Source organism: Lutra lutra, chromosome 5 (assembly GCF_902655055.1).
Source record: "Lutra lutra chromosome 5, mLutLut1.2, whole genome shotgun sequence".
NCBI classification, from domain to species: Eukaryota; Metazoa; Chordata; class Mammalia; order Carnivora; family Mustelidae; genus Lutra; species Lutra lutra.
The window spans coordinates 31,648,585-31,667,750 of record NC_062282.1 but is presented as its reverse complement, the minus strand read 5'-3'; the positions used below and the strand labels follow the sequence as shown (position 1 = coordinate 31,667,750).

The window sequence follows — 19,166 nt, the reverse complement described above, 5'->3', positions numbered from 1 at the left end:
GTTTCAAGGGCTTAGAATACATTTGTGAACCAAACTAAAAAAGATTCCTGTCCTCATGGAGCTGAAAGTTCAGCAGGGAGAGATAGACAAAATAAACCTAATAGCAAAAAAGCAAGATATATAGTATTTAGAAAGTGATAAATGCCATGGAATAAAGCAAAAAATAGAATAACACAAGGGAAAGCAGGAGTGCTAGGCAAAGGCAATACTAAAAAGAAAGTTCAGGGTAGACTTCATTAAGGAAATGAAATCTGAGCGAAGATTTGAAGGAGAAGAAATAGCCAAATAGTCATAGTTGGGATGATGTATCTGGCAGAAGGAGCTGTTAGAGACAAGTCTCTAAGGTGGGAACATATCTGCCCATTGGGCCAAAGTGAACCAGAAGAGAATGAGTTAGAAAGTTTACACTGAACCAGATCATGAACAGCCTCACAGCCTGTTCTGAGTTTAGCTTTTTCTCTGAATGACATGGGAGGTCGGTAGAATTTTTGACTAGAAGACTGACATATGTTAGTATATTTTAAATGGGAAGAAATTATGAGAGTGAAGAGCAAAAGTAAGAAGGTTTGTTGAAAGCTATTGCAGGAATCCAGTTGTGTGCAGATGGCTAGAACAGGTATAGAGTCAAGCACGAGTCAAAGATTTCGGGCCTGAGCAACTGGAAGGCTGGAAATTGCTACCAACTTAGATGGAGAGCACTTTAGGTAGAGCAGGTTGAAAGAAGAAAAACAATAGTTCAATTTTAGATTAAGTTTGAGATGCCTATTAGACATTCACTTGGAGATGTGAAGTAGGAAGTTGGTGTTATAAGTCTGGAATTTGGCAAAATGATTTGGGATTGAGCTGTAAGTTTGGGAGTTGTTCATATGTAGGGACTGTTCACAGTCTTAGGGTTTGGTGGGATCCCTAAGAGTTAATGTAAATAGAAAAGGGAACATCCAAGACTTAACTCAAGAAATTTCAACAGAAAGAGAAAAGGTCTGGCAAAAGAGGAAGAACCGGCAGAGGACAGCAAGAAGTGGCAATAACGCCCTAGGACCTCACTACTCAAAGTGTGGTCCATGGATCAGCATCATTGGGAAGCTAGAACCTCAGCCTCTAACACAGACCTACTGAATCAGAATTGCATTTTACAGGTAGATTCTATGGGTGATCTGTCTACACTTCATAATGTGAGAAGAACTGCCCTAGAAGATAAGAAAATAAACCCTATCAAAGAGAAAGGAGTAATGAACTGTGTCAAATGTGTTAATATGTCAAAAAAGGACTAAGAAGTAACCACTGCTGGCTTTAGCATTGTGAAGGTCATTGGTGACCTTGACAAGAGAAGTTTTGCTGAAGTCGTAAGCAGAGCTGCATGACTGAATTAGATTTTAGAGGAATTGAAAACAGCCAGTATGGAAAATTCTTTAAAGGAATTTCACTTCTAATGAAGACAAAGAAATTTGTAGCAAATGATTAAACAAGTGAGGCCAAGAGATTTTGTATTTATTATCTAAGATGGAAGGAACAACTTTATGTTTGGATGGAAATGATCTAAGACCTACCTCTGAAATAAGTTGAGCCAAAGAACATTAACATCTGTCTTACAGTTATACCTCCTAATTTTAGCAACAATGAAAAGGAATCCAAATATGTTTTGTGCACCTTTGAGACTCCAATGAGAATTATTTTGCAGGTCATCAGAAGGTGAATTCATATGACTTAATTATGTATGGAGTAAGTTTCTTTAAGATTATTGTTGAAGACTGAATCACTGACCATCACCTAAAGTCATATAGTGTGAACAGTTGTGCTTCTAAAACACAGGAAGTTTGGTGTGATGTTCGTATACACCAAGATATACTTTAAAAAATAGTAAAATGTTTTAAACTTCTATGCAATCAACATGTGTTAACTGCAACTGTAGCAGGAGAAACTTAAATGAACCATCTACAAAATCGTAAGTGTCCTTGTAGTTTAGTTTTGACTGGGACAGTATGGGACGTTGAAACACATAGTTCTTTGTCACTGCCTCAGTTTTCTCCTGGAAATTGAAGCCATCATCCCTAGGAATGCTTAACTATTCACTTGTTTAGTTTGCATGTCTTAAAAGTGTTGTCTATCCTATCTTTGTTATCAAAAATTGTAAAGATGTAGTAGAAGGAGCAGGGAGACCTGAGACCTAGGTTTGTGGTACTAATCACTGCCACAGACTATTTTTGTGATTTGGGGCAAATAACTTGATAGAGCACTTTAGGTAGAGCAGGTTGGATCAGAATTTTCCTGTCTGCAAAATTGGGCTGCATATAGAATGTTTACCTTTCCTTCCATTGTCAACATTTTATAATCAACTTAATGAGGTATAACTTACAAACGATAAAATGCAAGTAGCAAATATTTTAAGCCTGTAGTTCCATGAGCTTTGACTTTTGTATCCACTTGTGTAATCACTTTATCAAAAAAGATGTAGAACATTTTCATCACCTCAAGAAAATTCCCTCATGCCCTTTTCAGTCAATCCCCTACTGCTTGAGAAGCAACCACTCTTCAGATTTCTCTGACCATAGCTTAATTTCACCTGGTCTAGAACTTCATATAAATGAAATCATACAGTACAAACTCTTTTGTGTCTCTTTTCATTCAGCATAATATTTTTGGGATATATTTATGTTGTTGAGTATATCGGTAGTTTGTTCCTTTGTATTGCTAACTAGTATTCCTTTTTGTGAACATACCACAAATTGTTGATCAATTCTTTTATTTCTGGACATTTGAGTGGTTTCTAGTTTTAAGCTCTTCTGACTAACATTGCTCCTAAAGTCTCATATAGATCTTTTTGTGGACTATTTTGGACTATTTTGTCACTGATCTTAGGTAACTAAGTAGAAATGGAATTGCTGACCACAGGGTAGAAGTGTGTTTATTTTTATAAGAAATTGCCAAGCGGTTCTCCACAGCAATCAGGCTCCCTCCAGCAGTGTTTGAGAGTTCCAATTGCTGCCCATTTTCATCAACAGTGCAGACTAATCGCATTTTGAGTTTGTCACCCTACTGGGTTAAAGTGGTCATTTATGGTCACTGCTAAAACATTTATTTCCTGGTTCTAAAGTTTTAAATTTTGTGAGTTTTTGTGATTTTTTTTATTTTTGTGATTTTTAAATTTGAAATAGCAGTGATGAAACTCATATTTTTTTTCCTTCTGTTCTACAACCAAGGAAAAAATGTTTCTGCTTGTGAAAGGAGAAATTCAACTGGGGAGATTTGTGATGAGAAGTCGGGATGTCGTTCTGACAAAAACTTTCTTGGATGATATAAAAGCTCTGCCAAGTACCTACGCAAAGGGGGAATATTTTGCATTTTTGGAAACCTATGGAACCCACTACAGTAGCTCTGGGTCTTTAGGAGGATTCTATGAACTAATATATGTTTTGGATAAAACATCCATGAAAGAGAAAGGTATACTTGGAAATAGAATTCTAACTTCTAATGCTGTTTTAACCAATCATTATTCCTTTTGCTAATCTCTCTCAATGGCTAAAGGCTTTAAAATAAAGTCCTATAACCTGCTTCTTTGAGAGAATGCTCTCCCTTCCCTTGGGCATCTAAAACCCTATCAGACAACAAATTGACTTCTATCTTAAACAAGATGACTTGGTCATGCACTATTGAGAAATGTACAAAATTATACTGTAATTTAATATCAGTTTGGGATACTGCTTTTAGTGAAATTCTACTTAAAATGTGAAAAAAGTACAAGAGACATAATTTTTTTCAAGAGACATAATTTATATAATCTATTTCTTAATCAATAAACCGGTTCAATTATATGCATGACAATCATCTTCCAAAGGGTTCTTCAATATTGGAAGAAAATTATGTTCTAAATTTCTTTTAGGGAGGAGGAAGAAAGTAATGTTAAGATTGTATACATATAGTTTCTTAAAGCAAGGGTAGAAAATCAGTTTACTTCATCTTATGACAAGTCTAATCACAAGGTGGTAGTTGAATTGGGTCCATGTTGGGTGGATTCCTGACCACACTTGAAATGTGGAAAGAAGGCTATGGTTGACCATCAATGTCTGCCACATATACAGGAAAGGTCTCTGTACTACATAGTTACCTTACTGGCCTAATGGCTTCATTTAAGATTTTTAAGAATAAAGTAGATGCAAAGTGACTGTGTTAATAAGTTTTAATTATTTATTTTGTGAGTCATTACATCTAGTTATAATATTCCTTAAAGAGGAGATAAGTGCCAGCATATCTCCTTTCTCCACCCTCAGCATTTTTCAGCGTATCTCTTAGGGAGGGAAGTGTTGCCCAAAACCTTTTCCATCATTCCTTCCCTATAGCCTCTGTGTCACATGAAGAATGGGATATGGCTATGAGCTTAAAGTATGACATTGCCCACACAGTTGATAAGCGCTTTATAGATGGAACCAATATGACCTAGCCAGAACAAATTGTTCTTGATGCCTCAGTCTTGAGCAGAGAGAAACACAGACGGGGGGAGTGAATATGAGTTTATCTGGCTTATACTGCCCTATAGGGCTATATCCTGTGAGATAGAATAATGAAGTTTCATGAGTCTTGCCTGGTAGGCTATTTTGATAGATATCACATGGATGAGGGGTACAAGAGGACTATGTCTTGAGTAACTTGAAAATCAGAAGGGAAAGGCTCGGCAAGGATGATCAAAACACAAGGAATACTTCAAGCTAAGAGTTGCTTTGGAGAAAAAGCATCATGGGCTGAATCTTTAATCTTGGATAACTCAGACCTAGCAACTTAAATTTACTTAGCATCTGGCCTTAGTAGACAAGGATCATTAGGTCAGTTCTGGTACCTTTGAGAGGAAAGTCATCTTTCTTACTTCTTCATTGGAAATACCTGAGAACCAAGCCATGTCCTACACCTAGATTTGGGATGTCCAGATCCTGTCGGAACATTTTTCATGCTCCACAGCGGAGGGAGAGAATCTAAGCATTGGGATCACTTATGTATTTTCATCCCCATCTTCAGAATCGAAGTCTTTATGCCTCTTAGGTTACAGTTGGAAATTTAGTATTCTGGATTTCTAGGGTGGTCTTCCATTTTTATCCACCCTCTCCCTTTCTCATGAGGAAAGCCACCTGACATTTTTCAAGTTCTCACTAGTTGTGTATACACAAAAAATATTTGTTGAATAAATGAATTCCTGAATGTTCCCAGATCCCAACTTCTAAATTTAACCATGAAACCCTAGGTTTAACTTAACTTCTCCCTTTCCTTTTTCATAAAGCATTTTGGCATGTGTGTGTGTATGATCTGAAATGATAAATAAGAGCAAAAACCAACATGGTCAGTGAACTGAGGCAGTTTAAATCAAAATAATTATTCTCTCTTTTAAATAGATAATAAATTATATACTTCAATTAAGTATTAGGATTTTTCTTCCTAGGAACTGTGGCATCCACATACCACAGTGAGTCAGCTTCTAAGACTGATATCTACTAAGTAGCATTCATAGGATAAAATAAAATTGTCATCTCTATAAGCCACCTGCTTAAAGCAATAAACTAGCTACCTTAATAATGAACAGTCTTCTAAAGATGATCATGGGATATTGATGCCTCCCACGACCCAATTATGAAGTCAATACAGAGAAGTGCTTAACTACCAGACAACTCTGGTTGAAATACTAACTTTGCTAATTACCAAATTCCACCAGCAGATTACTTATCTGCTCTGCCATTCCATATCCTCATCAGTAAGATGAGGACCATAATAGAACCTTCTTCAAAAGGCCAGCGTGAGGACTAAACTAATTGATGCGTACGAAATGCTAAGAATGATGTTGTATATATGATAAGCATTCAATGTATGTTAGATGTCAATGTCTCCTTTCCATGATTTTAGAGGTAAAAGACTTTACTGTAACTGCTGTCTTCTGACAAGGAGTAAATTTACTTGTCTTCTGTTAGTAAGTTGATAAGCAAATTCAAAAGGAGGCCACTAGATTCTAATATGAGAACAAGGTAGGGCAGATATGACCTGGAATTTGAGCTCAGTAATATCTAGGAATCCCAGTTAGTACATTTCTTACAAAATAGCAAAATCAGAATTCATTTGTGATATTGATATATGTTATTTAATAATTTTCAACTAAATATATTAAACAGGTGTTGAACTAAGGGATGTACAGAGATGCCTCGGGTTTGATCTGGGTTTTTCTCTGAAAGCTGGAGTTGAACTCGACGGAAATTTTAATAAAGATGGTTGTTTAAAGAAGGGTGAAGGTAATACTGGTAAGTATGACCTAAATCACTACTTTAAAAAAAAAGGAGGATTTTTTTTTTGTCAATGAGATTGTCTGTGAGCACTGTGCTTTCACTATAAACTCTCCTTATTGTCTATACACTTTGTTTAAAAAAAGTTAAAGTTCTTCAAAATTATTTTATCTTTACAGTAGTTTCCAAACCATTATAAACACAAGCAACCCACGGACATGTATTCATTGCATTGTGCAGGTCACACAGCGTGCAGCTCTGGAAAAGGCCTTTACTAGGTGGTCATTGTAGATATGCATATTTATCATGACAATAGTAGAGGGCCAATGGTAGAAAAATGTCTCCAGGAAAGATCTCCTTTCTTCCCCCTTATTTTAACAAAGCTTCGAATGGGCTAGTGGCAGGACCCTGTGTGACCTTTAAGAAAGGAGAAGACCGGGCGCCTGGGTGGCTCAGTGGGTTGAGCCGCTGCCTTCGGCTCAGGTCGTGATCTCAGGGTCCTGGGATCGAGGCCCGCATCGGGCTCTCTGCTCAGCAGGGAGCCTGCTTCCCTCTCTCTCTCTCTCTGCCTGCCTCTCCATCTACTTGTGATCTCTCTCTGTCAAATAAATAAATAAAATCTTTAAAAAAAAAAAAAAAAGAAAGAAAGAAAGAAAGAAGACCAAAACCATTCCCCTAACAGCCTTCCCTCTGACTCAAAACCACCAATCCACCTTTATCCAATCAGTCAAAAGGTACAAACTTCCAGTTATAAGGTAAATAAATCCTGGGGATATAATGTACAACATGATGACTTGAGTTAATAGTATCATGTGATATGTTTGGAAGTCGCTAAGCGTGTAGATACTAAAAGTTCTCATTCCAGGAAAAAATAAATTTTTTGTAAACTCTATGAGGTGATGCATGTTAACTAATCTTATTGTGATAATCATTTTGCAATACACACACACACATACACACACACACACATATATATACACATATATATATGTGTGTGTGTGTGTATGTCAAGTCATTATGCTCTGTACACCTTAAACTTTTACAGTGTGTCAGTATAGTTCAATAAAACTGAGGGGCAATCTCAATCCATCCTTAACATTCAATCAGTGCATAACCTTTTAAAAATATAAATATCGGGGCACCTGGGTGGCTCAGTGGATTAAAGCCTCTGCCTTTAGCTCAGGTCATGATCCCAGGGTCCTGGAATCGAGCCCCACATCGGGCTATCTGCTCAATGGCGAACCTGCTTCCCCCACTCACTCTGACTACCTCTCTGCCTACTTGTGATCTCTCTCTGTCAAATAAATAAATAAAATCTTTAAAAAATAAATAAATAAATATATAAAAATATAAATATCTTTGGTATAAATGTTGCTTGACTTGTTAATATTTAGCATATTTACAAGCATGAGGTAGTGCTGGAGTTCTTAATCTTTAATCTAATTTGAGAGCATTTTCAGACATACAAAGGGTTGAGGCTCGCCTTTAAAGAATCAGATGATAGTGGGGAGGCAGAGAGAAGAAAGCCTGATACTTTAAAACATACCAACCACTAACATGTGGCCATTATTGGAAACCATTGATGAAATGCAAAGAAAACTGAACTTGCCATTAAGTGTCCTAATTTCAATATTTGGCCCTTAAGCTAGTCTTGAGCTAGTCACTCCACCTGTCTGGTCTGTTTTCTCATTTAGAAAAATGAGGAAGTATAACTAAAAATCCTTAAATTCCTTTCCAGTTTGAAAAATTTACAGTTCTGTAAGGTTCACAAATTTTGTTAAAAGTGGTTTAGTCTGGAGAGAGAGACTGAAGGAGAGAGATAGGTAGGAATGTAAGATAGAAAGAAATTTTTCTTTCCACCTGATTCTTTTTTACACTCTTTGATTTTTCATAATTTTAAAGTAGTTTAATACAAACCTATATAAAATCTAATTATGAAGGTAAGTCTGAAACAAAAAATGTATAGTGTAGCCCAAAGTCATGTGTACTTCCTATGTGTGTATGTGCATAAGTGATGACCTTGGAAACATCAATGTATCTCAACTGTCCTATTGTTTTTATTTTTTAAAAGACAATTGAAGTCTACCATTGGCTACTCATAAAAATTGCTAGAGATTTGGGGTAAAAAAAATTACATAAAATTCAATGAATATACTAGATGATACTTTATGAAAGGGTTCAGTAAATGTTAATCAAATGTTGCAGGACTATAAATGCTTCATTTATATCCTCTTTCTCTTCTCAGTAAACATTAGCCGTGATGGCATCATCGATAACGTTATTTCACTCATAAGAGGAGGAACCCCAAAATACGCATATGAACTGAAAGAGAAGCTTCTCAAAGGAGCCAAGACGATTGATATAACTGACTTTGTAAATTGGGCCACTTCCTTAAGTGATGCTCCAGTGCTCGTAAACCAAAAAGTAAGGAATGTTTATTTTCAAATAGAAGACTTTTACATATTTTTATTAAACGTAACTGTGGGTTCAGATGAACAGTTAACTTCATCTGAAAGAGATGTGCGCATTCCAACACACTCCTATCTCATCCCCAGAAAAAAGAAGGACAGAGAGGAGAGGTGTGACTCCAGGCATCACACCAACCCAGGCTGAATTTGGGTCTCTGCCTTCTAAACATGTAAACTTCTCTGACCTCTGCAACACTAAACCCTCCAGGGCTTTATGTTTGTTTTGAGGATTTAGTGGCATTGCTTGCATAGATCCCCTAGCACAGACTGGCACAAAATAGGTATTCAAGAATTATTAGTTCCCATCCACCTGCCCCTGGTTATCCCTTGCTTTTAGGGGACTTCATTGCAGCACTTCCAACACAAGAGAATCATGAAAGGCCTTCACGAAAGGGAAGTTCATAAGGTCTCAGAAAATAAGACCAAGGGTGAGCAGTTCTTAGGATCCAGAATTTCTTTCTTTTTTGTATCTTGATTATAGCCTTCTGATTATAAACCCACTAGTCCTTATTTCTTGGGGAACCAAACTGCATTGTAATTGTAAAAATATAAATGCTAGTCTCATTTAGCCCCATCACTCTCTCTCCAAACTTACTTCAAAAGGTATGTGTTTTCTTTTATCCCTTATTTGTTTCCCTGCTTCCTCTTATAGCTTTCAATTTTCCCTGTAGTTTTCACAGTTTTCTCTAAGGTCAGATTTATCTTTGATGATCCTTGACTTTAGTTTGATTAACTTCAGTTATAGTCATGTTGGCATTTTGATAGGACTAGTTACTGGGAATTTTTGTTTCTTCATCCCTTTTTACTGTCTTTAAAGAGTGAATGAAGCTACCAAAACTATTACATTTATGTAGAGGGAGAACTCAGAACTGGAAAATTGTAATCTACTTTTTGTTTAAGTCGTAGAAATCTAGCCATTCATAGATGTGCTAACATATCAATGAAACTTCAAATACTTTGCCCCAAGGAGGACAAACAGGGAGAAAAAGTTGGCCAAAATAGCATGTCTATATATAAAGTTATAGTCAGAAGAGACCCTTTTATTTTATTATGTTTAAGTCACATTTAAATTCGTTATTTTGAACTCGGGAAAAATAAATCTATGTCAGAAAAATCTTAAATGGAAAAAAAAGAATTCATTTAGAAAGATGTTTACATCCACATGGACACCTAAACTGCCTTGTCTTCTCATCCCTTCATCTCAAAGGAAGTTCAGCTGTCCTTGTAGGGATCCAAGATTGTTCTCTGAGAAGGCCTTAATCATCATCTGTCATAGTCTAGAGCCAATTTTTAAAAAATCTCAAATAAATAAAGCATCTGCTGAAGATTCACTACTAGATTTGCTACAACTATTCAAAGACCTTCATCAACTCTATTTGGACAGTCCCACTGGCTGGATGCAAAATATAGTCTATCTTATACTGAAGGCAAATATTGATCTCCAGATTTTTAGATTAGTGGGCATTCCATCTAAACTACCTGTTTAAGTTTCTTTCTTCATATACTGGAAGACTGAACTTTTTATATGAATGTTCTACATAAGAAAATGATAGCTATAGTAAGTCACCGAGAAACTACTTTTAAAAATGTATCTTCTTGTAGATGAAGTGCAGAAAATAGTAAAATGCTATATTTTTAATTGACTTTGTGTGGCTTTTAAATTCCTAAAGAGATATGATATATAGTCTGGTTTGACCTTAAAATAGATTACAAATTATTTTGATTTTATAAATCCAGTAGAAATGTCTTTCTGGTTTAGAAGCTATTTCAAGGGGTAATTAAACAATTTGTAATCACTAATTAATTCTTTGTTACGCTGAAGCATTCTCTTGTCTATGGATGACATGTTCAAACACCAGGGATGATCTTAATTTTAATATACTTGACCCTTCTATTTAATTACTTAAAGAATTGGTGAAACCTCTCCCCACCTACCCTAAACTCTTACCTGGTTTATGTTTGATCCTCTGAGCCAATTAAATCAATTATCTAGGTATTTATGTTACAAACAGCTTATCTTGGAGAAAACACTAGGAAGTTCTATTACTCTAAAGAATTTTATGAAGGTTTTCTAAGTAAAACAGTTATATACAACATAACACAACATAACATAACATATCATAACATAATATATTTTTCCATGCTAAAGTAACTATGAAAAAACTAAAATAAAAAAATAAAGTAATTGGGGGCGCCTGGGTGGCTCAGTGGGTTAAGCCGCTGCCTTCGGCTCAGGTCATGATCTCAGAGTCCTGGGATCGAGCCCCGCATCGGGCTCTCTGCTCAGCAGGGAGCCTGCTTCCTCCTCTCTCTCTGCCTGCCTCTCTGCCTGCTTGTGATCTCTCTGTCAAATAAATAAATAAAATCTTTAAAAAAAAAAAAATAAAGTAATTAAGGCCATGCTCTACTAAGTAGTACCAAGCTCTACTTTGATTTTCGCTTCACCCATATGCTTCAGCAGACACTAAACCACTTCTTTGAGGAATGTGTTAACCCAGCCCAAGAATTTTTCCTCTGCCCTTCTTCATGTAGCAATAAGGCCTTGCCTTCAGTATTAACTTTTGTCAGAACTTCAACTTTCTTGGAAGTATATAAATTCAGTTTCCAGCTTGCCTGAATGTTAACATAATATTTCTTTTAGCTCAACAGATAGCTGAACTTGGTTTCTTCTTCCTCTTCCTCTTCTCCTTCTCCTTCTTTTAAAGATTTTATTTATTTGAGAGACAGAGATCACAAGTGGGCAGAGAGGCAGGCAGAGGTGGGGGGCGGGGGAGCAGGCTCCCTACTGAGCAGAGAGCCCGATGTGGGGCTTGATCCCAGAACCCTGGGATCATGACCTGATCCAAAGGCAGAGGCTTTAACCCACTGAGCCACCCAGGTGCCCCTGAACTGGGTTTCTTCTTAAGCTCACTGCTACAGACTAGTTATAAAAATGTCAGCTGAGGAAATTACATTTATTAATGATGGCCAGAGAGATCTAAAGTGTATTATTTCCTCTAGAGCAAAGCAGCAGAGATCAGTACAGCTAGTGAATAGCAAGTTGGCTTCCTGTAAAACCCTGTCTTGGCATTATAAAAACCAAAGTTACATAACCCACTACTTTATTTACTAAAGGGATGTTACATAATACTACCGTCTCCTTTATGAGAACTCATGGGAGATACATTTCTTTAATCTCAGTGTTAAGGATCATTTTGTTTCTCTTGGAAATCGTGTAAATATTTCTTATATACATGTGACTATTACATTCAGTTGTCTTACTCAATGCCTTAGAAAATTACCCAAATTTATGACCCAGCTCATGCCAATGGGTAGGTCCTCCTGGCAAGAATTTTGTGTTGCTTTTGCCCTCATCTTGACTTTTCCATCCTCCATTCTCCCTTTCTCATTTCCCTCAACCAAATTTACCCTTCAAATGCACTCGCAAGTCAAGCTACATTAAGCTCTTTCTGGAGCAACTTGAGGCACAATGAACTATTTACCTGCCACTTTTGTTATATTGTGCAACTCTTAGCAGTGATCCCCTGGATGTCAAAGAGTGTTAACTTTTTTAAAGAGCTGTAGTACAAGTGCTCTGAGCTGTCGCCATTACAGTTATAAAGATGTAGCGAAAATCATTCCTAACTCTCTTGTATAGGGATGAAAATAACACTCCTCTATCAACAAACTACATTTGGCACAAAGTTTAATTAGTTTGGAAGCCTGTGAAAGAATTCAACGTACTTCATATTAAATTATATTTCCATTAATTTGTATGTTGGCAAGTTTTGTGACAGATTACCTCCACTGAAAGTATCTACAAATGGTAGACAGAGTTAACTAGGATAGGAGAAAAATTAGAACTGTTTTCTTAATTAGTAGAGAGCTAAAGTTCATCAGAAAAAGATGTGGTTCTTTAGGAACACTTCCCAAAGTATATTTTATTTTATTTTTGTTAAGATTTTATTTATTTATTTGACAAACAGAGATCACAAGTAGGCAGAGAGGCAGGCAGCAGGGGGTGAGGGGGGGAGGCAGGCTCCCCGCTGAGCAGAGAGCCCAATGCAGGGCTCAATCCCAGGACCCTGAGATCATGACCTGAGCTAAAGGCAGAGGCTTAACCCACTGAACCACCCAAGTGCCCCCCAAAGTACACTTTAATTGTTCCTTGTCTTCTTGTGGGACTTTTGCCTGCAGGGTTTGAGGCTCCTCTCAGACTGTGATCACTGCATGACCTTCGTCTTTATCTCTTGGAACACTGCTCATGCATTTCATCCACATGTAGTTTCTCCATGACCCTCTATTCCTGTATCTTAGATTATCTGGCCTTGACTTTCCTTTGAAGGGTAAAACAAGATGAATTTCTTTTCCTAAAAACCAAAATAATTCTGCCACATGCTTATGTTGTTCATGCCAATGTGGCAATGTCGGTAAGAGGCTACTTTCTTCCAAATAAATAGGACATTGTTGAAGTCTAAATCCCATATACTAACTCATAAAACAGAGTGTGCTGGTGAACATTTATGTGGACTGTGGAACTTCTTGGTATATTTTGGATACGAACTTATTCTCACTTGAAAGTATAATAAATGTTTTCTTTCACTTGAGGATTTTGACCCTTTAGGATACATTTTTTATAACAGATATTCTCTTGTGTACTTTTTATTTTGAAATAATTTTAGATTTACTGTAAAATTGCATAAATACTACAGACAGTAAAACTACAAAAATAGCACAGAGTTTACGTACACCCTATAAACCAGAAGCCCTGAATGTTAACAACTTACATAACAATCGTACAGTTGATCAAATCAGAAAAGTAACACTGTCTAACCTTATTTAAATTTCAGTTTTTTCCCCTAATATCCTTTTTCTTTTGGTAAGATCCAATCAAAATCCTACATTGCAATCAGTTGTCATGTCCCCTTAGTTCCATCCATCCTGGGACATTTTCTCAGACTTTTCTTATCTTTCATGACCTTGACATTTTTTTTGACTTGACATGTTTTGATGAGTTTTGGTCACCTGTTATGTCAAAGGTCTCTCAATTTAGGCTTAGAGAAGATTAAGGTTATGCATTTTGGTGAGAATACCACAGAAGTGATGCTATGTCCTTCTCAGTACATCATGTCAGGAATTATAGTGTAGATTTTGTGTATTTCTTTCCACTATAGTTAATGCTGTTGTGTCCTATTTAAATCTTTCTTTACTTCAAGGTCTTGAAGATACTCTTCTATATACTATCTTCCAGAAGCCTTATTGTTTTGTTTTTACTTTTGTTTCTACAGTCAATCTAGTTGTGTGTGTGTGTGTGTGTGTGTGTGTGTGTGTGTGTGTGTGATAGAAGTTTCAAGGTCATCTTTTAAAAAAATCTCTTATGAATATCTCATTGTCCTAGAATAATTTGTGTTATTGATCTTATCTGTTACAATCAGGTATCAGTCTACTTTCAAAGTACTATGGCTTTTTTACTGAGATGATTCGAAGATTTGGGGCCCCTGGCTGGCTCAGTCAGTAGAGCATGCGCATTTGATCTCAGAGTTGTGGGTTTGAACCCCATGTTGGGTGGAGATGATTTAAAAATAAAATCTTAAGAAAAAAAGATTATTTTAAGATGTACTCTATTTTTTGGTTTTTGGGTTTTGGGTTTTGGTGTGGGTTGTTTTGTTTTGTTTTGTTTTAGCAATTTTACTCTGATATGCCTAGGTGTGAAAAAGAAAAAATTGTCACCTTGCTTCTCGTTCCTGGGTTACCTTGTTGTCTTTCACAGGCTTGTTTCATTCTCAACCATGAGCTCTTCAAATATTGCTTCTTAAATAGTTTCTCCTTCTGGGACTCAAACTATGTGGGTCTTTCACTTTCTCACTCTTGTCTTTTATGTTTCCTCTTTCTGTATTTCCTTGTCTTTTATCTCTTTATGCTTCGCTGTCAGTATTTTCTTCTGTGCTATATTCCAGTTCCTTAACTTTGCTTCATTTGTATCACAGTTGCTATGTAACCAGTCCACTAATTGGAATATTATAATATCAACTTATAATAGTTCTATTTTTTTTCAAATCCTCTATTTTAAAAAATAATTTCCAGTTTCCTGCTAAAATTGTTGATCTCTTCTTTTATTCCCCCTGCTCATATAAAAGTCTAGTCACTTAACGATGGCATTCTCTCAGCTCTGCTTCTAGTTTCTGGTATTCCTACTGGTTCTCTTTCATGTTGCCTTGTTTCCTTGTGTACCTAGTTATTTTTATTAGGGGCTGGATACTATAAAAATTGTTAGCTTGAGGCCTGAGATGATTTTATTTGTTTCTGGGGTTACAATGTTTCAAGATTATTCTGTGGGGTTTTTTTTTTAAGTTTTATTTTTGAAGTAGACTCCACACTCAGCATGGAGCCCAAAGAGGGGCTTGAACTCACAATCCTGAGATCAAGATCTGAGCCGAGTTCAAGAGTCAGATGCTTAAGCAAATAAGCCACCCAGGTGCCCTCAAGTTTATTCTAATGCAAACCAGACTGCAGTATTTGCCAGAGCTACCCCACTTCCAATTCCTTCTTACTTCTAGGGCTGTAGTCCTTTGGGTCCCAACAAAGCATGTGTTGTTTTCCTTTGCTGTTCCTGAATACCAACCTTTTTTCCCCAGCCCAGTAATTTGTGCTACTTTACCTCAGCCCCTCTACTGCCTATTCCCAAATTAGGAAATGTGTCAAGGGGACTGTGGCCCAAAAACACTAGGCTCACCTCACTGCATTTCCACCTCCTCCCAGATCTTATTCCAATAAGTAGTCTGATTAGGTCTCCAGGGCGATCAAACAGATTTTTACCTTTGGTTTATTTGTTCATCTTTTGTCATTGTCCTCAGAGGAAAAAAAAAATCAGTTGATATTGTTTAATCCATCATTACTCCTATATAGGAATTTTTGGTATTTTCTTTTTATCTCCTCTTTCTTGAGTCTTTGGATTCCAATTTCTTTTAAATTTTGTGGCCTTCTGTTTCAAAGTGTTATGCCATGCAAGGGCCTCAATTTCCAATGATTTATTTACTCAAATAGCTCTTTAGAGTCATGCAATTGAATTTGCCTACGTAGGCATATGATACACACTTTCAATATATGTTATGGTCTCCCCCATAGAACTTCTGTATGACTGGAGTATTCTTCTTTCTGGCCCAGCACCCTCAAACTCTCAAATCTCAGCTTAAGGGCCATTTTCTCAGGAAAGCCTTTCCAAGCTTCCCTGCATCAGTTGTAACAACTGTGTATCTTATTCCAGGAATTTAAGTGTACAGAATAAATCATTTTACTTCATTTTCTTTAAGTCTAATTAAATTTGATATTGAAATATTCTCCCTGCAAAAATTTCTCAGTGAGTTCAGGCTTTTGGGCAGGGGGTTAGGGGCAGTAAAGAATTTGCCTTTGGGAGCTTTCTGTTCTTGGTCTTACACCCAAACCCTCCACGTCAGCAAGAGATAGCGAGCCCTTGGCTACCTAGTAGAAGAGAAGAGGAACAGAAAAGACAGCAAAAACAATTCACAAATAGCATCAATACATGATCTTGTGAAACATTTAAATCCATGGTTGTGCATTTTTAAAACACATTTACCCATCCCATATAGCACCTACCATAGCTTCCATTTTGAGTTTATCTGTATGATCGGTTTAATATCAGTCTTCTCGTTTCCACAGTGTGATCCCCATGATCATAGAAATCATGCCTAGTTTTGGTGACTACTAAAGTCTTTTTTTTTTAAGATTCATTTATTTATTTTAGAGAAAGAGAGATGGGGGAGGGGCAGAGGGAGAGAGAATCTCAAGCTGACTTCCCACAGAGCACAGAGCCCTACCAGAGCCAAAACCAAGAGTCAGAGGCTCAACCACCTGAGCCACCCAGGTGCCCCAGTCTGTATGATTATTTTACTATCAGTCTTCTTACCTCCATGATGTGATCTCCATGATCACAGAGGTTATGCCTGGTTTTGGTCACTACTATGACTAACATGATATCTGCCAATACGAATCATTAAATAAGCTTCTGTTGAATTAACGAATTGATAAAAAAAAAAAAAAATTCAGCCCCATCAGTAGAAAAAACCCTAAAATTAAATGGTTTGCTTTCTTGTAGCTATCTCCTATACATAATCTGGTTCCAGTACACATAAAAGACGCACATCTAAGGAAACAAAATTTGGAACGTGCCATTGACGAATACATCAAGGAATTCAATGTGGGAAAATGTGACCCGTGCCAAAATGGAGGTACAGTGATTCTGCTGGATGGACAATGTCTGTGTTCCTGCCCCATCACATTTTCGGGGATTGCCTGTGAAACCAGTAAACGAGTAACTTAAGGTAAGAACAACTTATGATATATTATTAGCAACAAAACTGCTGTTTGAGGGTACTTAATTTGAAAATTAACCTTGAATTAATTTGTGAAAACATCCTAGATTATCCAGGTAAACATAATATAAAAACTGAGTGAATAATGAAAATGAACAAATCAGACTTTATATGTCACTGATTTTACATGTTCTACCTCTGCATTTAAACAGAGGTTTTACATCTTCTACAATTTTACATCTTCTACCTCTGCATTTAAACAGACTATGAATAAACATTTTTTAATTGTAATGATTGACCCCTGAACAACATGAGTTTGAGCTGCATGGTTCGAAATCTACTTCCACGTGGATTTTTTACACTACAATATTGTAAATGTAGTTTCTCTTCCTTAGGATTTTTTTAATAACATTTTCTTTTCTCTAGCTTACTTTTTTATAAGACTATACTATATAACACATATACCATACAAAATATGTGTTAATCAACTATATTATCAGTAAGGCTTCTAGGCAAGAGGAGGCTATTAGGGGGAGGCTAATTTGGGGGAAATAGAAAGTTCTACACAGATTTTCAATTCTGCAGGGGTCAGTGCTCCTCACCCCCACATTGTTCAAGGGTCAACAGTAATTTTTTTAAGCAAGCAAGCAAAATTCCTAATCTCTCTAATATTTTTTTAATTTTCCAGAGAATGTTTTCTTCACGTATTCTTATAAATACCCTTGAATAAGACCTATGTCTTTTGGGTTCACTTTTTCAGATTGCAGGAAACAGGGATAATCCAGCTGTCACCGCAATTTCGGTGGCTGTTTATGAAGATCTATCATTTATCATTGTTAAAGATACAGAAGTCTCTCAAGATGTCCAGAAACTATTGTAGCAACCTAATTACCTTGTTGTTAATATTGTAATGACACTAACACTATTGTGACTCAGTTTATCACTTCCTTTATCCCCTTTGCTTCTACCACTTGTACCTTTTCTCAGTGCCTCCTGCATTCACAATTCCCTAAGACTAAAGGGGAAGTCATGGTGTACGGCCCAGATCTCCCTTCAGGATCAAGCACCCATCCCTCCACCTCCTAGGAGTGTCACCTGCTGACATTTCACACACCATTTCAGTTCTCTTCGGAAATCACCCTGCGACAAGGAACCAGCCACACACCCAAGGTTATGCTCCCAGCCTGAGGAAGGCTCATTATCTGCTTACTGGTCAGTGTGGTTGGCATTTGATGGGCCAGCCCTCTTGCCTCAATGAGGACAACTCAGAAGCGCCATCCAGTTTCAGAGCTCCCCATGTGATTTGCCGAACCCTCTGTTGCAGGAGCATCACAATTGAATTTCCCCTTATTCCTAATTTTGCTTTCCACACTCCTCATAGATTTTTTTTCCCCCAAGAACACACACTAATAAATATGCTGCATACAAACTCAGATTCTCAGAGTCTATTTCCAAGGGAATGCTATCTGCTACAGAATCTGATTGGATCAATTGAGCATTACTACATTATCTAATACATAGCGTTCCTAAAGCAGAATGAGTTTCTAATGATAGCATAAACTCCTGGACTTCCTTATGTCTGTTCTATATATAGTGGACATTTGCCAAGATGCTGATTTTTATTCTAAATGGGTATGGCCACAGTAGCAGGGCCAATGACCTAAAACGTGATTTTTATGTGTTTGCTTCAATTAAAAACAAAAACTAGACAGAAGGTGCTTGGGACCCATGGACTTGCAGTAAGATAATACATGTAAAAGACTAACAAAGGACTTGAATTTGGAGAAAGCATTCAAAACTATTTGGTATTATTATCATTGATGTCTATTTCTACATCTTTTTTATATGCAAGCAAATAAGAAAAAAACACATATATTTAGAAAGAGAGACATAGAGAGATAGACATATCCTTCCTTCCCCATTTTTGTTCTTTACCCAATGGTAGTAAATTATATATGTTGATCCATGTCTGGCTTTTATCACTTTCAATAAATCGTAAGGGTCTTTCCTCATCATTTGTTTATTATTACCTATTTAATTTATTTAAAAGAAAACAAAAACTAAACAAAAAATACAAAATAAAACAAAAAATAAATAACAAAATAACAAAAAATAAAACAAAAATGGTTCACCCATTT

At 36.6% G+C, this 19,166-nt stretch overlaps 1 protein-coding gene across 1 annotated transcript in view; it reads left to right on the top strand.

The window, feature by feature from the left end:
* C9 (complement C9) overlaps positions 1-18,457 on the top strand; it is a 63,058-nt gene extending 44,601 nt beyond the window's left edge. Inside the window, exons 7-11 of the mRNA XM_047731131.1 lie at positions 3,198-3,438; positions 6,144-6,269; positions 8,497-8,675; positions 16,812-17,037; positions 18,016-18,457. Of these exons, the coding sequence (XP_047587087.1) occupies positions 3,198-3,438; positions 6,144-6,269; positions 8,497-8,675; positions 16,812-17,036 (771 nt within the window). The 3' untranslated portion in view covers position 17,037; positions 18,016-18,457. The remainder of the gene's footprint in view (positions 1-3,197; positions 3,439-6,143; positions 6,270-8,496; positions 8,676-16,811; positions 17,038-18,015) is intronic.
* Positions 18,458-19,166: the final 709 nt, after the last annotated feature.